Source organism: Lepidochelys olivacea (genome assembly GCF_965140295.1).
Source record: "Lepidochelys olivacea isolate rLepOli2 genome assembly, chromosome: 4".
Lineage (NCBI taxonomy): Eukaryota > Metazoa > Chordata > Testudines > Cheloniidae > Lepidochelys > Lepidochelys olivacea.
The window spans coordinates 93747243-93764436 of NC_140414.1; the positions used below are offsets into that span (position 1 = coordinate 93747243).

General features: G+C 39.3%; 1 protein-coding gene across 1 annotated transcript in view; it reads left to right on the forward strand.

Annotated features, from left to right (window-relative positions):
- Positions 1-17194, forward strand: part of SGCZ (sarcoglycan zeta) — an 848489-nt gene that overhangs the window by 455390 nt on the left and 375905 nt on the right. The window contains exon 2 of the mRNA XM_084625690.1: positions 7557-7751. Within this exon, the coding sequence (XP_084481816.1) occupies positions 7557-7751 (195 nt within the window). The remainder of the gene's footprint in view (positions 1-7556; positions 7752-17194) is intronic.

Here is a 17194-nt window from a genome sequence, read left to right on the forward strand (position 1 = left end):
TATTGATGATCCTGCATGAGGCCTAAAAGAGTAAATAAAGCTAGCTAGTGATTTTTGGAAGACACAGTAAATACTCTGCAAACTATTAGACATTTAGTAAATGTACTACAATGGAATTCTGTAATGATACCCATTAATATTACGACTGCTCCACTAGACAAAAAAGTAAAACCAAAATACTGAGTTGGCACAAAATGGTCACACTGAATCAACAAATCCTTCTCTTGCAGATATTAAAAGTGATTATATAGGTATATTTTTCCACCTACGTCGAGGATATGTCTAAACTTAGTTCTTGTCATTAAAAGTTCAAAATCTCTAAAATTCCTCCTTTTAAAAAAATAAAATAACTTTGATAGAATTAAAGTTTTAAATAAAAACCTATTCAACAAAAACACTAATTCTGTAGTTTATAAAAAAAAGAAATGCACACAGGTTTAAATGTCAGAACATCTGAAGGTAAAGTTTTAAAAAGCTTGATAGTCAGAAAATAAGGTCATTGTACTAGTATCTCAAAATCTTAAGTCTGGAAATAGTTGTGGTTTCTACACCAACCTGAACTCTGCTCCCTTTTGCTCTCAGGGACTTTAGGGGAGACAAATTGTCATTCACTAACAGATAAGGTAGGAGTATGAGACCTTGGTTGTTAATTTGGAGCAGGAAAGGTATATATTAATTTAATAGTCACTGGAAAAGTTGAAAAGAGAGCTCATGGGCTGCTGGTTTGTAGTTCAGTGCATCTTCAACTAGGCTGCAGGAATATTCTTTTTGGAAGAGTCTGTCTCTGTCTCGTTCTCCCAATCTCTCCTTCTCTACTTCCCTCACTCCCAGCTGCCTGCACTCAGAGCTGTGGAGTGGAGGGAACAACTAGAGTAGCAGAGAAAGTCCCTGTCCCAGCAGTAATCATCATCAGCCATAAGTGGAGGGAAGGCTGGATGAAACAGGAAGCAGCAGCTGAGCTGCCAAAATTTTGCTGTGGAGGGCTATGTATTGTCTTAATGGGTCTTCTGTGGTGACTGGCCCCCACTACCATAGTGTGAGCTTCACACTGCCAGCTGCAGAATCAGGAGCCCAAGTACAGGGATCTCATCCCCACGTCACAGGGTATTGCATTTAAAATATTTTCCTTTTTGTTCCTGTCCCTTCCTGTTCTTTAAAACAACAAAAAGGCCTCTTCAAAGAATCTGAGCACTCTGTGGTTTGTTTTAAAAGATAAACAAAAGAAATAGTATTTTTCAATTCTCCTCGTACAAGTCCACTCGGTCCTACTTCTTGTTCAGCCAATCACTAAGACGTTTGTTTACATTTACTGGAGATAATGGTGTCCACTTCTTGTTTATGATGTTACCTGAAAGTGGGAACAGGCGTTTAGATGGCACAGTTGTAGCTGGTGTTGCAAGACATTTGTATCAGGTATGCTAAACATTCATATGTTCCTTCCTGTTTCAACTTGTAGGCTCTGAAGTTTTACATTGTTTTGTTTTTGAGTGCAGTTACTTTTTTTTTAAAACACAAGTTGCACTTTAACAATATAAAGATTACACTACATTTTGAGGTGAATTCAAAAATACTATTTTTTGTTTCTTTACAGTGCAAATATTTGTAATAAAATAATATAAAGTGAGCACTGTAGACTTTTTATTCTGTTGTAATTGAAATCAATATATTTGAAAATGTAGAAAAACATCCAAAGATATTTATAATAAATTTAAGTGGTGGTGGTGGTGTTTCAGTTCAATTAAGACTGCGATTAGTTACAACTATTTTAATCTTGCAATTAGTTGCGATTATTAAAAAAATCACTGCACAGCCCTGTTTATTATAATACACCCTTTGATGCACTTTATGAATTGATTTGCCATCTTTGTAGTAACAGAATAGTACAACCTATTCTATTGTTAATTTGAATCCCAAAATCTCCTTCAATATCCTTTTCATTCATTATAATGTATCCACAGATGGCCTTCTGATTTTTTTTGTGTCCAAAATTAATCAGATTGCTTATATTACAATTCTATTGACCATTTCATAGAACACTGCCCTAATATATTTAATTATCTTTATGACACCATTAATGTTCATTGGGTCTCAGCGGAGAAATAAAAACAAAATCCCTTCTTGGCAGGGTGACCTGTCCCGTTTTTATAGGGACAGTTCCTGTTTTTTGGGATTTTTTCTTGTATGGGCGTCTGTTACCTCCCCACCCCCATCCCATTTTTTCACTGTTGCTATCTGGTCACCCTACTGCTTGGAAGAATTGAGTCTACACCCCAATCCTACAATTGAATCAGTGAGGCACCCTTGGGCCTGTGCAGAGCCCCAGTGACATTAGTGGGACTCGGCAAGATGGTAAAGTCTACCTGCGTTTATCAGCTTGCAGGATCAGGATCTACGTTAAGCCTTCTGAAGATGGTCTGTTAGGTAAGGCATTTCTAAGTTTGCTGTCCTTGGCAGCAAGCCAAAATTTGATTTTTGTGGAAAGTGCATTTTCTGTCAAAAATCATTTCAATGGAAGATTTCCAACTAGCTGTAATTGAAATATTCCTTTTAGAGGCATAAAAGATGCCAAAGGAATATCAAAGTATTATGTTACAGTGCAGAGCCAAGGAAGAGGAGGTTTTTGAATCAGGATCTGGACAAGTTTTTAGTACAGGCTTGGGGTCAAACACAGACTCTGTTTCAACTGTGCTGAGACTGTGAGCTCTTCTCATGATATTTTGGGTCAAAAAGGTAGGAGTCTTGAATGATCAATACATAAATCCATCTCCCTCCCTTCCCTATCTTCCCCCCCCCCCCCCGCTCTCCCAAAAAATAAACCCCACAAAAAACCCTTTCTCGTTTGAAATGATAAAAATAAAAACATATACTGAAATCTGTCCATCCTATGATCTGAATGAGGCAGGAATCCTGACTTGAAGGTGGGAGGGGGAGAGGATGTGATAATGTAATTAATGACTGTTATAATGCATATACACAAGGAGGCCAAATTAAGGTTTTATGGGCAACCTGAGTTCCAACATTGCCTAATTTTTGAGAGCTTCACTTTACAACCTTAAGTCTTTTAACCTAGCTCTATTGTGATAATATATTTGTAGGTCACAAGGTAAAGAGTGAGGGATGGGCAGAATGTACCCAAATAATTCAAGAACTATTCAGAAATTGTTATGATTATGACTGGGCAAATATACAGGAATTCAGCAGCTGGAAAGAATAGGGTTAACTAATCTATTAAGAAGGGAAAAACTGCAGCTGCCTCAGTTCATGGACTGTCAAGAAAATATGGCTGGCGACAGCTGTGGTAAATTATGTCATTCTGCCAGGGCATAAGGGGAGCATGCTTTGAGGCCTCTGAGCTAACCTGCACTAGAAAGCTCTCTAGAAGTTGAGAGAAGTGTGTTTAGTTGAAAGAAACCCTGTTGGTGAAGTCTGACTACAAGAAACAATCATGTAATTAAGACCCAGGGGCAAAGGGTAGCCTTCTGTGCTCTTTAAAAAACAAACAAACAAACAAAAAAACAAAGCAAAACAAAAATCCTCTCAATCCCCCCTGATTGTGAGACTTATGTTTTTCAGATCACTTTATAACATGCATAATTCTGTCCCTTACCTGTTTTATTACAATTCTATATATGCCTTCTAATGTTCACTGCTGTGATACATACATTTTAAAGTGATTTGGAAGTAAAGAACTTAAAGCAACTGTGAAAGAATAGGAGTTAAAGAAAAGACAGGACCACTGACCAAACTTCTCCGTAACAGGTTCACAAAGTGAATCCAATTCCAAGTCACCATTGGAGTCTCTGCCTTTCACAATGCTGGAGGAAGAAATTGGGATTGTAATGTCACACAATTAATATCTCTGCTCATAAGAAGTGATGGGCAAACCTCAGTGTTTTGAGTTGGATAAGTATCCACTTATTCAGCTGCTTATCCAAATGGGTTTGGTCTTGAACTCATGAGAACAGACTTCCTAGTGAAATTTGAGACTTTGTTTGATCCTTCAAGCAGATATACATTGGTTCTTACTTTTGTTTGGATCAGTTCACCATCTTTACTCATAAGATATCTTAAAAGTTGCCCTATTATTTTTACCAGGAAATAAACCATTGTTTTTAAATGTAAAATTGGTAATTTTCTCTGATGTATTTTGTTATGGGTTGGGTGGATGGATCTACATACACATTTACTCAATGGCTTAATTTTTTTATTCCTGTAAAGTTCAAAGTCATAATTTTATGGTCACATTAGAAATAGTATTTTTGGAAAACAAAAATAAATTGCCTTCATTTAATTTTAAATCATATAATAATGGAGGCCTTTTTATGTTGAAAGGGAGGCAAGTTTGAACATTGAATAGGAACATAAATGACAGGAAAAAAAAATAGAGGATGTAAAAATGGAAGAACATATCTGTATTTACTTCTACATTTATTAAAACAATTTTTCCTAAATACCAAAAGATTAGAAGTTAATGTAGTGAATGCCTGTGCCCTGACATTCTCAGTTAATTTCCTAAATTGGCATATGTTGAGAACAGTCTAAAATGTAGACTAAAGGTATTCTAATACAAAATTTCTTTTGTAATATTTTTATGTCCAGTCTGCTGCTTGAGCTAAGTAAATTATCTGGTTTTGTTGACCATGTCTTTGCATTTTCCCTTTTATATAGTCATGAAGAATCAAAACCACTCAGACTGGCAGTAAAAATGATAGACATTCCTTGGTAGGGCAGGTTATACTGGGAAATACTTTTTTTTTTTTTTTTTTTGCTATCATTGGTACAGGGTTTTTGGGGGTGGAGGTGTGGTAACCCTTACATGAACTGCTCTGACACCTCGTTGATTTGTAATAGACCCTTGACCCTTGAGACATATGAGATCTAAAGACTATCCCTTTTGGTAGCCTGGTGACAACAATCCATTTGATATGGTAGCCTTATAAAGGTTTAAAGTATGGTCTTTGCGTAACCCACACGCCTCCTGAGAGTAATGAGTCTGCTCCCCAAAGCCTTGGCTAACAGCCATATGGTCCAGATCTGAGATCCCAGGTTCAATCCTGCCCACTGGTGACCAGAGTCTGTTGGCGTTATAAGTGGGGGCTCATCCGGGATTTCATCTGGGAAGTTTCTGAAGTTGGGACATGCTTCCTCAGCTAGGGAAAGTATGTAACCCATACACCTCCTCGGTGTGGTGTTCTGTCCCATCTAATGGCACTGAGACCACTTATAGATTAATGAGTCTGTTCTACAGCCTTAGCTAAGAGGCATATGGCTTTTAGCTCATGCAGTAGAAGCTCATGCATTTAGCTTCACAGGTTCCAGGTTCAATCCTCCCCAATGACGATTGGGGTCCATCGATGTTACATTTGCACATGATCACTGAGCTTTAAAGTGAAAGAGGCTTTTTTACTACATCCCGCAACATTCTGTTGACATGGCACAGATGGCTGAAGTACAGTGGGCACAGTTAACTTTTTTCTTTTACCTTTCTATTCCTAAAATAAGAAATGATTGATCCTCTTGGTATTTCACAAGATAAGTATGGGGAATACCTGCTCACACCCCTTCCCATTTCCCTCTTTTCTTGTAACTCTTCCCTCATAATGACTGCATGTCTGTCTGTCTATATGCACAATGCCCAATCCTGCCTGGGGCCTGTAGGTGTTACTGCAATGTCAATAACTAGTCATATTGTACAAACCAGTAAAAAGATAAGGGAAAAAAAGAAAACTTTTTAACTGCCCACTGTGAGTAGAATTTTCAGTCTCTGACCGAGAGCATGGAACATCATCCAGATGTATGAGTGTTCATTTGGATGGAGGCAGGGTTCCTTTACCGAGTTGGATGTTGTGACAGAATACAGCCCTGTATTGACACCCTTCACACTATTGTTGTTATCTTTGAACAAGATATGCCTTGTAAGGTATCATTAGAAAACTCCACAATTTGCCGGTCTGTACTGTCTTGATAAAATGTGTAGTAACATTGCATGTTAAGTTATAAGATTTTCCTCTATGATGATGATCATACACGTTCCAAACCCCACAGTCCTGCCTAAGTAGAAGTCAGGTCAGCCTTAAAGGAAGGAATGTGTGCTTGCCTTAATTTGCATTTAAGCAGTAAACAGGGTCATCAAGCAGGGAAGGAAAACAAAGGAAGTTCAAGCAGGTGGAAAAAAAAAAGCAGGGAAGATCTTTTCACATAGACTCTTTCGGTCAGGTCTACACTAAAAACTTTCATTGGTATAAATAGGTCACTCAGGGGTTGAAAAATCCACACCCCGGCGATGCAGTTATGCCAACCTAACCCCCAGTGTAGACAGCATTATGTCAATGGGAGGGCTCCTCCTGTTAACATAACTACCACCTCTACATTATTTACATTACAGGGGTGCTGCAGTTTTATGCAATTACATTGATGTAATTTTGGAGTAAATCCTATATTCACACCTAGGTAACTGAAAGCACAGCAGGACCCTGTGTGGACTGCATCCTGAAATGTGGCAAGTGTCTATGAATTAGGCAGTAAATATTAAAACAAGAGAGCTGCCTCATTCACAGTGTACTGTCCAACCTGTGCACTGAATGATGGAAGGGTCCTGAAGAAAAATTGTGAACAAATAATTAAACACTATAGTACCTCTTATGCCCAAAGGGAAAGACTTAAGTTTGCCTGGGAAAGGTTTGCACCTATTGACTGAGTGATTTACTTTGTAATCTTAATGTTTCTTATAATGCAGGGATTGGCATTCCAGACCAATGGTGGCTGTCGGAAGTGGCATAGGCCAAGGAATATGTTGGCCGCTGCTTCCCGCAGCCCCGATTGGTCTGGAACGGTGAACCGCGGCCAGCAAGAGCTGTGATCAGCCGAACCTGCGGACACCGCTGGTAAACTGTCCTGGCCCGCCAGCGGCTTTCCCTGACAGGCCTCATGCCAAATGTTGCTGATCCCTGTTATAATGTATGCTTTTCTATGGGATACAATATATGTAAGAAGATGATTTATTTAACCATCTGCATACATAATAAAACAGAGAATTTCACTTGTAAAATTTTGTCCTAAACCAAAGTATGACACTATTTTTTCTCCTTTCATATTAAATATATGAATGACTTACCTTTCAAAAATTACTTTCTGTGACCTGCTCATATATGAAGAAGCCAATAAAACTGTATTTGAGACAAGCACATATGGTCTATTTTCTTTTCTACATTTTTTTTCTCCTAGTTTTCCATATACTATTGAAACTTGTAGCCTGACTTAGTTATAATCACATCTGTTCCTCTATTAGTCACTTTATAATCCATGATAAGAAGAAGAAAAAGAATGCTTCATATCATGGAGCAGCAAATAGGTAAAAATCATACCAAGGGTACTAAAAGCCTAGCTCAAACAAATTGGTATGGTTGAATTTGGCTCAATGAATTTTTTTTCTTTAACACAGTTCAGTGGCTGTAATATGATGATTCTGGAAACCTATTCAGATAATCTTCATAGAATAAAATCTATCAAATGACAATTTTTCATTTCTTACTTTTTTTGTCCCCCCCCCCACGCAGATGACACGAGAACAATATATACTGGCAACACAGCAGAACAGCCTGCCAAGGATTGAAAATCCGCAACTTTATCCAGTGGGAATTTATGGATGGCGAAAGAGGTGCTTATACTTCTTTGTCCTTCTGCTGTTGGTTACCATGATTGTTAACTTAGCAATGACAATATGGATTTTGAAGGTCATGAATTTCACAGTGGTAAGTACCACCATGATTTTCCATCTCTTGATCTTCATGTTAATAGCTTGTCCTTTTTTCAGTGCACGTTCATGTATTCTTTAATGCTTGCACATTATTAAACTATCAACATACACATTACAGATTTATTGTTTAATTAAAATGGAAGGTTACAATTTTTTGGTTTGTTTATTGATACTGGATATTAGGAAAAAGGATTTATCAGTTTACAACATGTGAATCTGGAAATGGACATTTTAACTACTAATTGGCTTTATTTTCCATGTAAATATGTGAAGGTGGTTGCTGTTTTTCTTATGGATCACAACACATCATAACTCTACTGTGGGAAGACTTAGTGACTCCCTTATCTCTGTAAATCTATGACTCTGCTTATGTATATATAAATAATATTTTAAATGTGTTTACAGACTTTTCTTGACATGATGCAACGTTCTTCTTCAGATGATAAGCCAAATTCAGGGGATGTTAAATACAGCTAGAGGATATTTAAATCAGTTATAAAGATGTTCTTAAAATGCATAAGAATTCCTCTGTATGCTTGTCTTCATGATACATTGTACCGCACTGAGGCCAGAGCATAAAAGGCCATACAGGTGAAATATTCAAAACAAACACCTTTGTACCTGGGACTTATTTGACTTTCAGGACTACAGCCTACCACAGGACTACCTAATTTAGAATTTTAAATTTTTGGAAAACTAAAATACCTTAATTACAGCTGTACAAAAATGAAATATCAAAACACTTTTTTCCATGGCTAGCATAAAATGATCAGGGGAACTGGAGTACTAGGGGGCATGTTCCCTGGAGGAACTGCTATTGATGGGAAACCAAGGGAATGGGGAGGGAGTGGAGTTAGATTGGAAGCCACTCAGCCACATAGACACAGCAATCCACAGGGTTTATAAAGTTCCACTTGTTCAATTTTACCTGTTTCAGCTTCTTTCCTTTACAAATAAAATCTGGTGGTAACATCTGATCAGGGAATTATCTGAAGTGTAGCAGCTGGCAGAATGAGTCCTGTAACTTGGTCTGGAATTTGCAGACACAAACCTAGTCCAGTAATGTGCCCGGTGGAAGGAGGAGTTTGAACTGTACACAGACCTGGCCATGCAGGAGGACAGCAACAGCAGGAAATTAAAACTATTAGTTTACCTTATTGGGGAACAAGGAGGAGAGATCTGCACTGCTCTGAACCACACACTGCCTCAAGCCTCCCAGCAATCCTAGGAGCCCCGAGGACCTATTGCTCCCCAAAGCAGGACAAAACTGTGGAGTGACACAGGCTTTTCACTAGAGAACAATCTAAAGGGGAGGGGATAGATTTCATGTTACTGCCTTACAAACACTGGCTGCCTACATGCAATGTTGGAGTCTTGACAGACTCCCTAATTTGGGACAGGATAGTCTGTGGCACTTGGGATCATCCCCTCCCTCTGCTCTGGGAAGACAATCTCACATTAGACAAATGCTTAGACATGGGGCATGCAATGGAAGCCTTGAGAGGAAAGATGAAATACATAGAAGGTGTATCGCATCCCCAGAACTACATGTCAGGGAGTCAACAGGAAAGGAAAGCAATTGGCTTCCATAAACATAGTGAAATGTATTTACTGTGTGAGACAGCATGAGCAGGTAAAGGAGAAGGTGCCCCAAGGTAGGACAGCATTACAAGGAATGTGGCAAGGTTGAGCCATCTTGTGCAAGAGCAGAGCAAGGTCTTGGAAGATTGTCAGATTTGTACAGGAGTGGGGTGGCACATCAGACAGTGGTGGTAACATCGTGAGACTCTCCTGGGCTCTGAGAGCATATCAGTTCAAGCTGTCAGGACAAGAAAGCAACAAGGGATGAATAGTACCATCCTCCATGCATAGAACCATGTTATCTTTTGTGATTTCAGCTGAATAGTGAAGCCTCCTGCATAGTGATTTCTTAGGGTGAGTTGGATTTGAACACACCCATTACAAAGAGCGGTCACAATGTAAAATGAGAACACAGTGGAGCCCAAAGGAATATGTGACCTCATAGTAACTAATCTGAGAAATAACAGATGGTACCAATTGAAGTTTGTGGATGGTAGATGGTAAGCACCCCAGACCTCTCTTGGGAATACAGCATACAGCCATACAAACCATGGATCTGATCGGGTAGTAAGCATGCAAAGAAAGTCTTATGACACTATGTAGTCCAGTGGGCCAAGGAGTTCAAAAGTGTGTAGAGCAGGGGCATTAGAGGACCTGTAGGGACTAGTGCAGCCTGGTGGTGGTAAAGATGTCATCAGGCATGTTGTTCATCTGCATAGACCAAAGCCACTGAAACCAGCATTGAAAATATCCACTGCACACAATAGATGAAATCTTGCTAGTACTTTCCAGATCCAGAATCTGAATGGTCTGTGGTGTGAAGACTGGGTTTTGACTCATAAGTCTGGTTAAAGAGTCAGCATGTGCAGCACTGTGTGGTCACTACAGATGGCTATGCCTGCTGATGAATATAAGCCCAGTGCCAGAGGTGTTCCAGAGATGACTCATTGAGTGCTGTAAGGACTGCTTAGGGTGAAAACAATTGCAGATGATATCCTCATTGTAGGTGAAAGAAGCCATGATACAGAAGCTGAATGAGACTATGACAGGAAATGACGACAAGCTTTTCTACAGTGATGCAGGGACAAGAACATAAAACTGAATGCAGATAAAATGTGACTCAAACAACATGAGGTGACATACATTAAACATCTGCTCACAGCACAGGGACAGAGCCGATCCCATCAAAATGAAAGCAGTCAGACATTCCACATTCCTAGTAGATGTGAAAGGGGTACCTAGGTGCTGAAATTAGGAGTGCTGAATGTGCTACCACGCCCACTGGCTTGAAGTGGTTTTCGTCATATACAGGATTTACAGTTTGGTTCAATGGCTCTCATCACCCCTCATACAATTTGTTCCAGCACTCCTGAAGGGGTACAGCACTTTATAGGAATGATACATTTTCTGTCCACATTTGTCTGCAATAGAGGAACCATATGTCAGCTCCTGTACAAGTCTCTGTCCTCTCATAAGGCAGGATGTTGAGAGGGACTGGGCAGGTCCGTAACAGCAAGCATTTGACATGCTGAAACAAAGGATAATGGATGCCCCTGTCCTGAAGTACTACAAGACAGGAGAGACACTGTCACTCCAGTGTGATGCATCAGAGAAAGGATTGGGTATAGCTTTTTTGCAAAAGCAGCCAGTCACTTATTCCAACAGACCCCTGTCAGAGACTGAACAAAATAGGAAAAAAAGCTTCTGGCTATGGTTTTGGAGTGGAGGGTTTCCATCAGTACACCTGTAGCCAATAATAGTGCAAAAAGCTTAGACACCCCTAGAAACAATCATGGCAAAGCCCCTTCTTGCATATGTTGATGCATCTCCAACACTACCAAGGAGATCAGATGTTGTACACATATGTACCCAGTATCAGCGAGCTGGAGGAACGGGGTCTGGACATTGAATCCATTAGCATGCTGCACTGTCTCCTGGTTTCAACACTGAAGCTGATGAAAATCAAAGAGGCAATGGAAAAGCCCAATTGCAAGCAGTCAAAAGAATGTGATAAGAGCAGGGTGGCCAGAAGACAAAAGCCAAGTTTCTGGTAGGAGCAGAACCATATTTTCAAATTAAAGATTAGTTGAGTATGCAGGATAGAATATTTTGAGGACAGGAAGTTTGTTGTCTCCACCACATTCCATAAGCATGTCGTGCAAAAAATACAGGACTCGCACCTTGGCATTGACCGTTGTCTTAGACAGGCTTGTGAGTAGATTTAACAGCCAGGAATGAATACACATCTCTGCTCCTTGATAGCAGGGTGTGACGCCTGCTGGTCATGTGATAACCACCAGCAGAAAGACTCTGTTACCACATGATCTGCCCACCACTGAGTGGAGGCCTGCTGCATCCAGAAGAATGGAGAATCCACCAAGAGGAGATGGCCAACAATCAGTGAAAGCAGGCAACAGAGTATAGCTGGTTAGCAAACAACCTGCTGACCCTGGAGACGGACGCTCCTCACAACTCATAAGCCTACTCCTTCTGTTTTTTCTCTATTGGCTAGGTCCTCGCAGGAGGACCTGGCTCCAGGGCTTCTATGTACTTCACCTGTTGAGAAGACCAAACTATCTCAAAGACTGTTCAACCACGAGTCTGCGGTAAAGATGAAACTCCAATTTAGCTGTGTGCTAACAACCTCTGGCAGAAGAGACAGGAGCTGGAGTCTGGGTGTCAATTATTTGTGTTTAATTTTATATTAAAATGTTTGTTAAAACAGGGAAGATATATCATGGTCAGTGGAACTGAAGTGTCCCTGGAGGAATAGGGAATGGAGGTAGTTAGGTTAAAGGACAACTCAGCCACATGGAGGCAGAAGTCCACAGGCTTCAATAAAGTTTCTCTTGTTTAATTTACTTTGCATTCAGCTTCACTCTTTGGGAATAAAACATCTAGAAGCTTTATTGGAAAGTGAATAACTTGTAATGGAATATAGAATCAAATCTCACATTTAGTGCACAGTGCAAATCTATCTGTTTCAGTGCTTCTGCTTACTATTTAGCAGATTGAAGCCTTTGGTTTAGTAGTTTTAGCAGTATGCATGTGGCAAATATAATTAAATGAACGGGAGCTTAATGATTTCACTAAGATAACATTTGAAGTGTAATACACTTTATACCTAAATGCAGTCCTTCATGACAATGCTGGATATTGCAGTTCAAAAATCACTTAATGTGGATTTTTAACAGTCCTGAAATATTACAAATCCAATTAGATTATATTTAGTTGACATATGTGAATTAATCTTTAATCCTCCTGTTAAGAGGAAAAATAATTTTATATTTTTCACCAGTCCTTGCACTTGTATTCAAGTAAGCAATTGTTAATAGCATAAGAAGAAAAAAATCACCCCATGACATCAAAAAGCAGAAAATAATGTGCAATTTGTTCAGGTAACATTACTGATCTACCAGCATTATATTTCACTTTCATTATTGCAGTTTCTGTCCCAGAAATGCAAACTCGCATCTGTTAACATTTCTTCTTTGAACAAGCTGAGTGTATGCTATTGTTATCAAAAATTCTGTACCAAGGAAGACTGGAAGGATCATTTTATTTTATGGTGGTTCCATTAGTATATCATTTTTACCAACATTTGTATATAGTATATCATTGTTGACACTGGATTATTAACCTTTATTCTTCACATGGTGGAATGTGTAATAGCTTTGTTTGGTGAAATATTCTTTTTTGGGACTGAATAGTTTCTCACTCCAAATATTTATATATATTCATGACCTATCATCTGGTTAGCCTGTTACAGAAAACAGGGTTTATAGATATAAATCTTGACTGGTTTATGATATTCTAATTCTGCATGAATGTTCTTACTCAAAATTGTATAATTTATAGTTTGCAAATATTTTTATTAACAGCGTGTTAGTCATTGTAGTATTTCAAATGCAGTGATAATACATAATATAAGAAATATCATAAATCTTACTATTGCACTTGTCCATGTATAAGAGCTTGACAGGGAATGGGTTCCTATCAGTAAAGGATCTGGTTGAACTCTCCACAGTTAAACCCACACAGGAAATCCCTTTGTATCAAACACTGTGATGTTGATGACAGAAAATCCTCCCAAAAAATGTTGAGAAAATTCTAATCTGTAAATCTGAAAAAAATCTATTCTATTCATTGGCATTCATGAGAAAAATAAGACTACATTTTTCAGATAACTATACGTTCTGACATTTCAGCTCAGCACGATTAGCCCCAATCTTGTCTATTTAAATTATCTAGCATATTAGGATTTCACTGGTTTCAGGGGTAGTCGTGTTAGTTTATATCAGCAAAAACAATGAGGAGTCCTTGTGGCACCTTAAAGACTAACACATTTATTTGGGCATAAGCTTTCATGGGCTATAACCCACTTCATCAGATGCATGGAGTGAAAAAAGTAGACAGGTATAAATACACAGCACATGAAAAGATGGGAGTTGCCTTGCCAAGTGGGGGGCCAATGCTAATGAAGCCAATTCAATTAGGCTGGATGTAGCCCATTCCTAACAGCTGACAAGAAGGTGTGAGTATCAACGGAGGCAAAATTATTTTTTTGTAGTGACCCAGCCACTCCCAGTTTTTATTCAGGCCTAATTTGATGGTGTCAAGTTTGCAAATTAGTTCCAGTTCTGCAGTTTCTCGTTGAGTCTGTTTTTGAAGTTTTTTTTTTTTTGTTGAAGAATGGCCACATTTAAGTCTGTTGCGTATCCAGGTTGAAGTGCCCTCACTTGATTTTGATTGACTTCATTCTTTTTAAAGCATCTTTAAAATTACCAAGGTAGTGTATGCATATAATTTTTGTTAATATATATGGAAAATATGCCTGTGCATCAATATAACCACAATTCGCTGGATGATTTTCAAGGTTAAAAAATAAACAGTGGTATTGGTAAAATCCATGCTGGCTAGACTTTAACGTGCATAGCAGAAGTAGCTATGATGTCAAATTAAGAATGGGACATGGTTTATTCATGTTGACTTAAGTTTAAGATCTAAAAATTACGTGTCTGAGAGCAATGAGAATTGAGGAATTGACTTGGAGATCGGATTACCAAACTAGAACGTATAGCAGAGTTAACTTACATACTTATGGTGTTTAGGTACAATGTATACACTATTTCATGTAACTTGTAATCTATGATTTGTTAAAAGCAGAAATTAATCCCTTTCTTTGTCTAGTTAAACAACTTTGAACTTTTCAGAGTAGTTTAAATTATGACGTTATTTGCCTGAGGTTCTTTACAATCACTTTTTAGAAGATGGTGAGTGACCAACACATAGTGACAATTGCTGGATCAGAAATACAGCAATGTTGGCTTTGAATTAACCAGTCATCACGCATTTTTAAGAGACTAATGTAACCGTGTGTGTGTCCATGTAAATCTGTTATAGTTCTATGTTGGAACATCTCTTTAGTTAAAGCTGTAGAAACTTGTGCTTTTAGCTCCGGAGTTCCTCACTTCAATTCTTTGTGTTGGCCAAGATGGTGGCTGTCACACTAAGTTGAAGCTTAGATCTTTCCAGGAAAGGCCTATAAGCAAATGAAAAAAGAGCTATAAAAAGTCTGAGACAAAGCTGGAGACAAGCTGACCAAAGAAAGTAAAGGGTCCTTCCTATATAACTAAAGGAATTCACTGAAAGGTGGGAATACTCTTTAAAATATATATATATGGTATGTATACTGATATATTTTATGAATATATTATCTGGATACCGTCCTGTAGCTATTTTCTGATTTGAATTATGTAGTACATATGTATTTTAAATTTTGGTGATGGTGAAAAACATTTAACCTATTTTTACATGTTCATGTCTTTATAGCAGATCTCTCATAACATTGAGACTTAGCTTTTTAATTTTAATACTGAAATTGCCCTTCATTCCCTGTTGCTGTCTTGATGGTTGTGCAACATCAAGTGATGACTTTCAAACCCTAAGAGGAGCTGTATTTTAGTACAGTGTGCTCTTCTTAGAGTCTGTACATTTCAGAAATGTTAACATTGTAGCCAACCTAGAGAAATTATGGATCCCATCATCTCTAGTAATGTTTTTTGCCCTAAACTTGTCACAATTTAATGGATTCTAGTGTGCGCTACCCTGGCTACCCACTAGGACTGCTTTGAGGGGAATCCAAACTCTGTTTCCTGCTCAGCCCTCGTTGCCAGTTGTGTAACCACCAAATGGTTTCGCATTGTCCACCAACTAGCTCCTGTGGGGGATGACGTTTGCCTATGCACTTCTAGTCTGGCCTCAATTCCAACCGGAGATCAAGAAGTGAAAGGCTTTGTCTATTTTACCAATAGTTCCCCCCATCATCTAATTCCTAGATATCCCATTCCCATCTCTGCAGTCATTTGCAATTTACAATAAAACATTGGCAATTTTTGACTGGGGGTTGGACTAGATGACCTCCTGAGGTCCCTTCCAACCCTGATATTCTATGGTTCTAAGACTGCTTTGTGCTGTTTGCTTGCATGGTGGAGCTTTAACTCATTCATTGCAGGTAGTCATGCCAATAGCAGGAACAAAAGATACCATCATTTGTGAAGAGATGTTTAATGTTTACCAACTTCTGCCATGTTATCTTCAAACGTACATAATATTACTTTCAGCCCCTCCATCATTATGGAGTTGCACAACTTGAAGTGTAAATAAATGTGAAGCTGTATGTTTTGTTTTTTTTATGGGTGGTGTTTTGATAAAGTATCATGGATGACACGGTCTCCCACAGTATTCTTGTCAGCAAGTTAAAGAAGTATGGGCTGGATGAATGCACTATAAGGTGGGTAGAAAGTTGGCTAGATTGTCGGGCTCAACGGGTAGTGATCAATGGCTCCATGTCTAGTTGGCAGCCGGTATCAAGTGGAGTGCCCCAGGGGTTGGTCCTGGGGCCGGTTTTGTTCAATATCTTCATAAATGATCTGGAGGATGGTGTGGATTGCACTCTCAGCAAATTTGCGGATGATACTAAACTAGGAGGAGTGGTAGATATGCTGGAGGGCCGGGATAGGATACAGAAGGAACTAGACAAATTGGAGGATTGGGCCAAAAGAAATCTGAGGTTCAACAAGGATAAGTGCAGGGTCCTGCACTTAGGACGGAAGAACCCAATGCACAGCTACAGACTAGGGACCGAATGGCTAGGCAGCAGTTCTGCGGAAAAGGACCTAGGGGTGACAGTGGTCGAGAAGCTGGATATGAGTCAACAGTGTGCCCTTGTTGCCAAGAAGGCCAATGGCATTTTGGGATGTATACGTAGGGGCATTGCCAGCAGATCGAGGGACGTGATCGTTCCCCTCTATTCGACATTGGTGAGGCCTCATCTGGAGTACTGTGTCCAGTTTTGGGCCCCACACTACAAGAAGGATGTGGATACATTGGAGAGAGTCCAGCGAAGGGCAACAAAAATGATTAGGGGTCTGGAACACATGACTTATGAGGAGAGGCTGAGGGAGCTGGGATTGTTTAGCCTGCAGAAGAGAAGAATGAGGGGGGATTTGATAGCTGCTTTCAACTACCTGAGAGGTGGTTCCAGAGAGGATGGTTCTAGACTATTCTCAGTGGTAGAAGAGGACAGGACAAAGAGTAATGGTCTCAAGTTGCAGTGGGGGAGGTTTAGGTTGGATATTAGGAAAAACTTTTTCACTAGGAGGGTGGTGAAACACTGGAATGCGTTACCTAGGGAGGTGGTGGAATCTCCTTCCTTAGAAGTTTTTAAGGTCAGGCTTGACAAAGCCCTGGCTGGGATGATTTATTTGGGGATGGGTCCTGCTTTGAGCAGGGGGTTGGACTAGATGACCTCCTGAGGTCCCTTCCAACTCTGTTGGTTGCTATAAATGACTGATA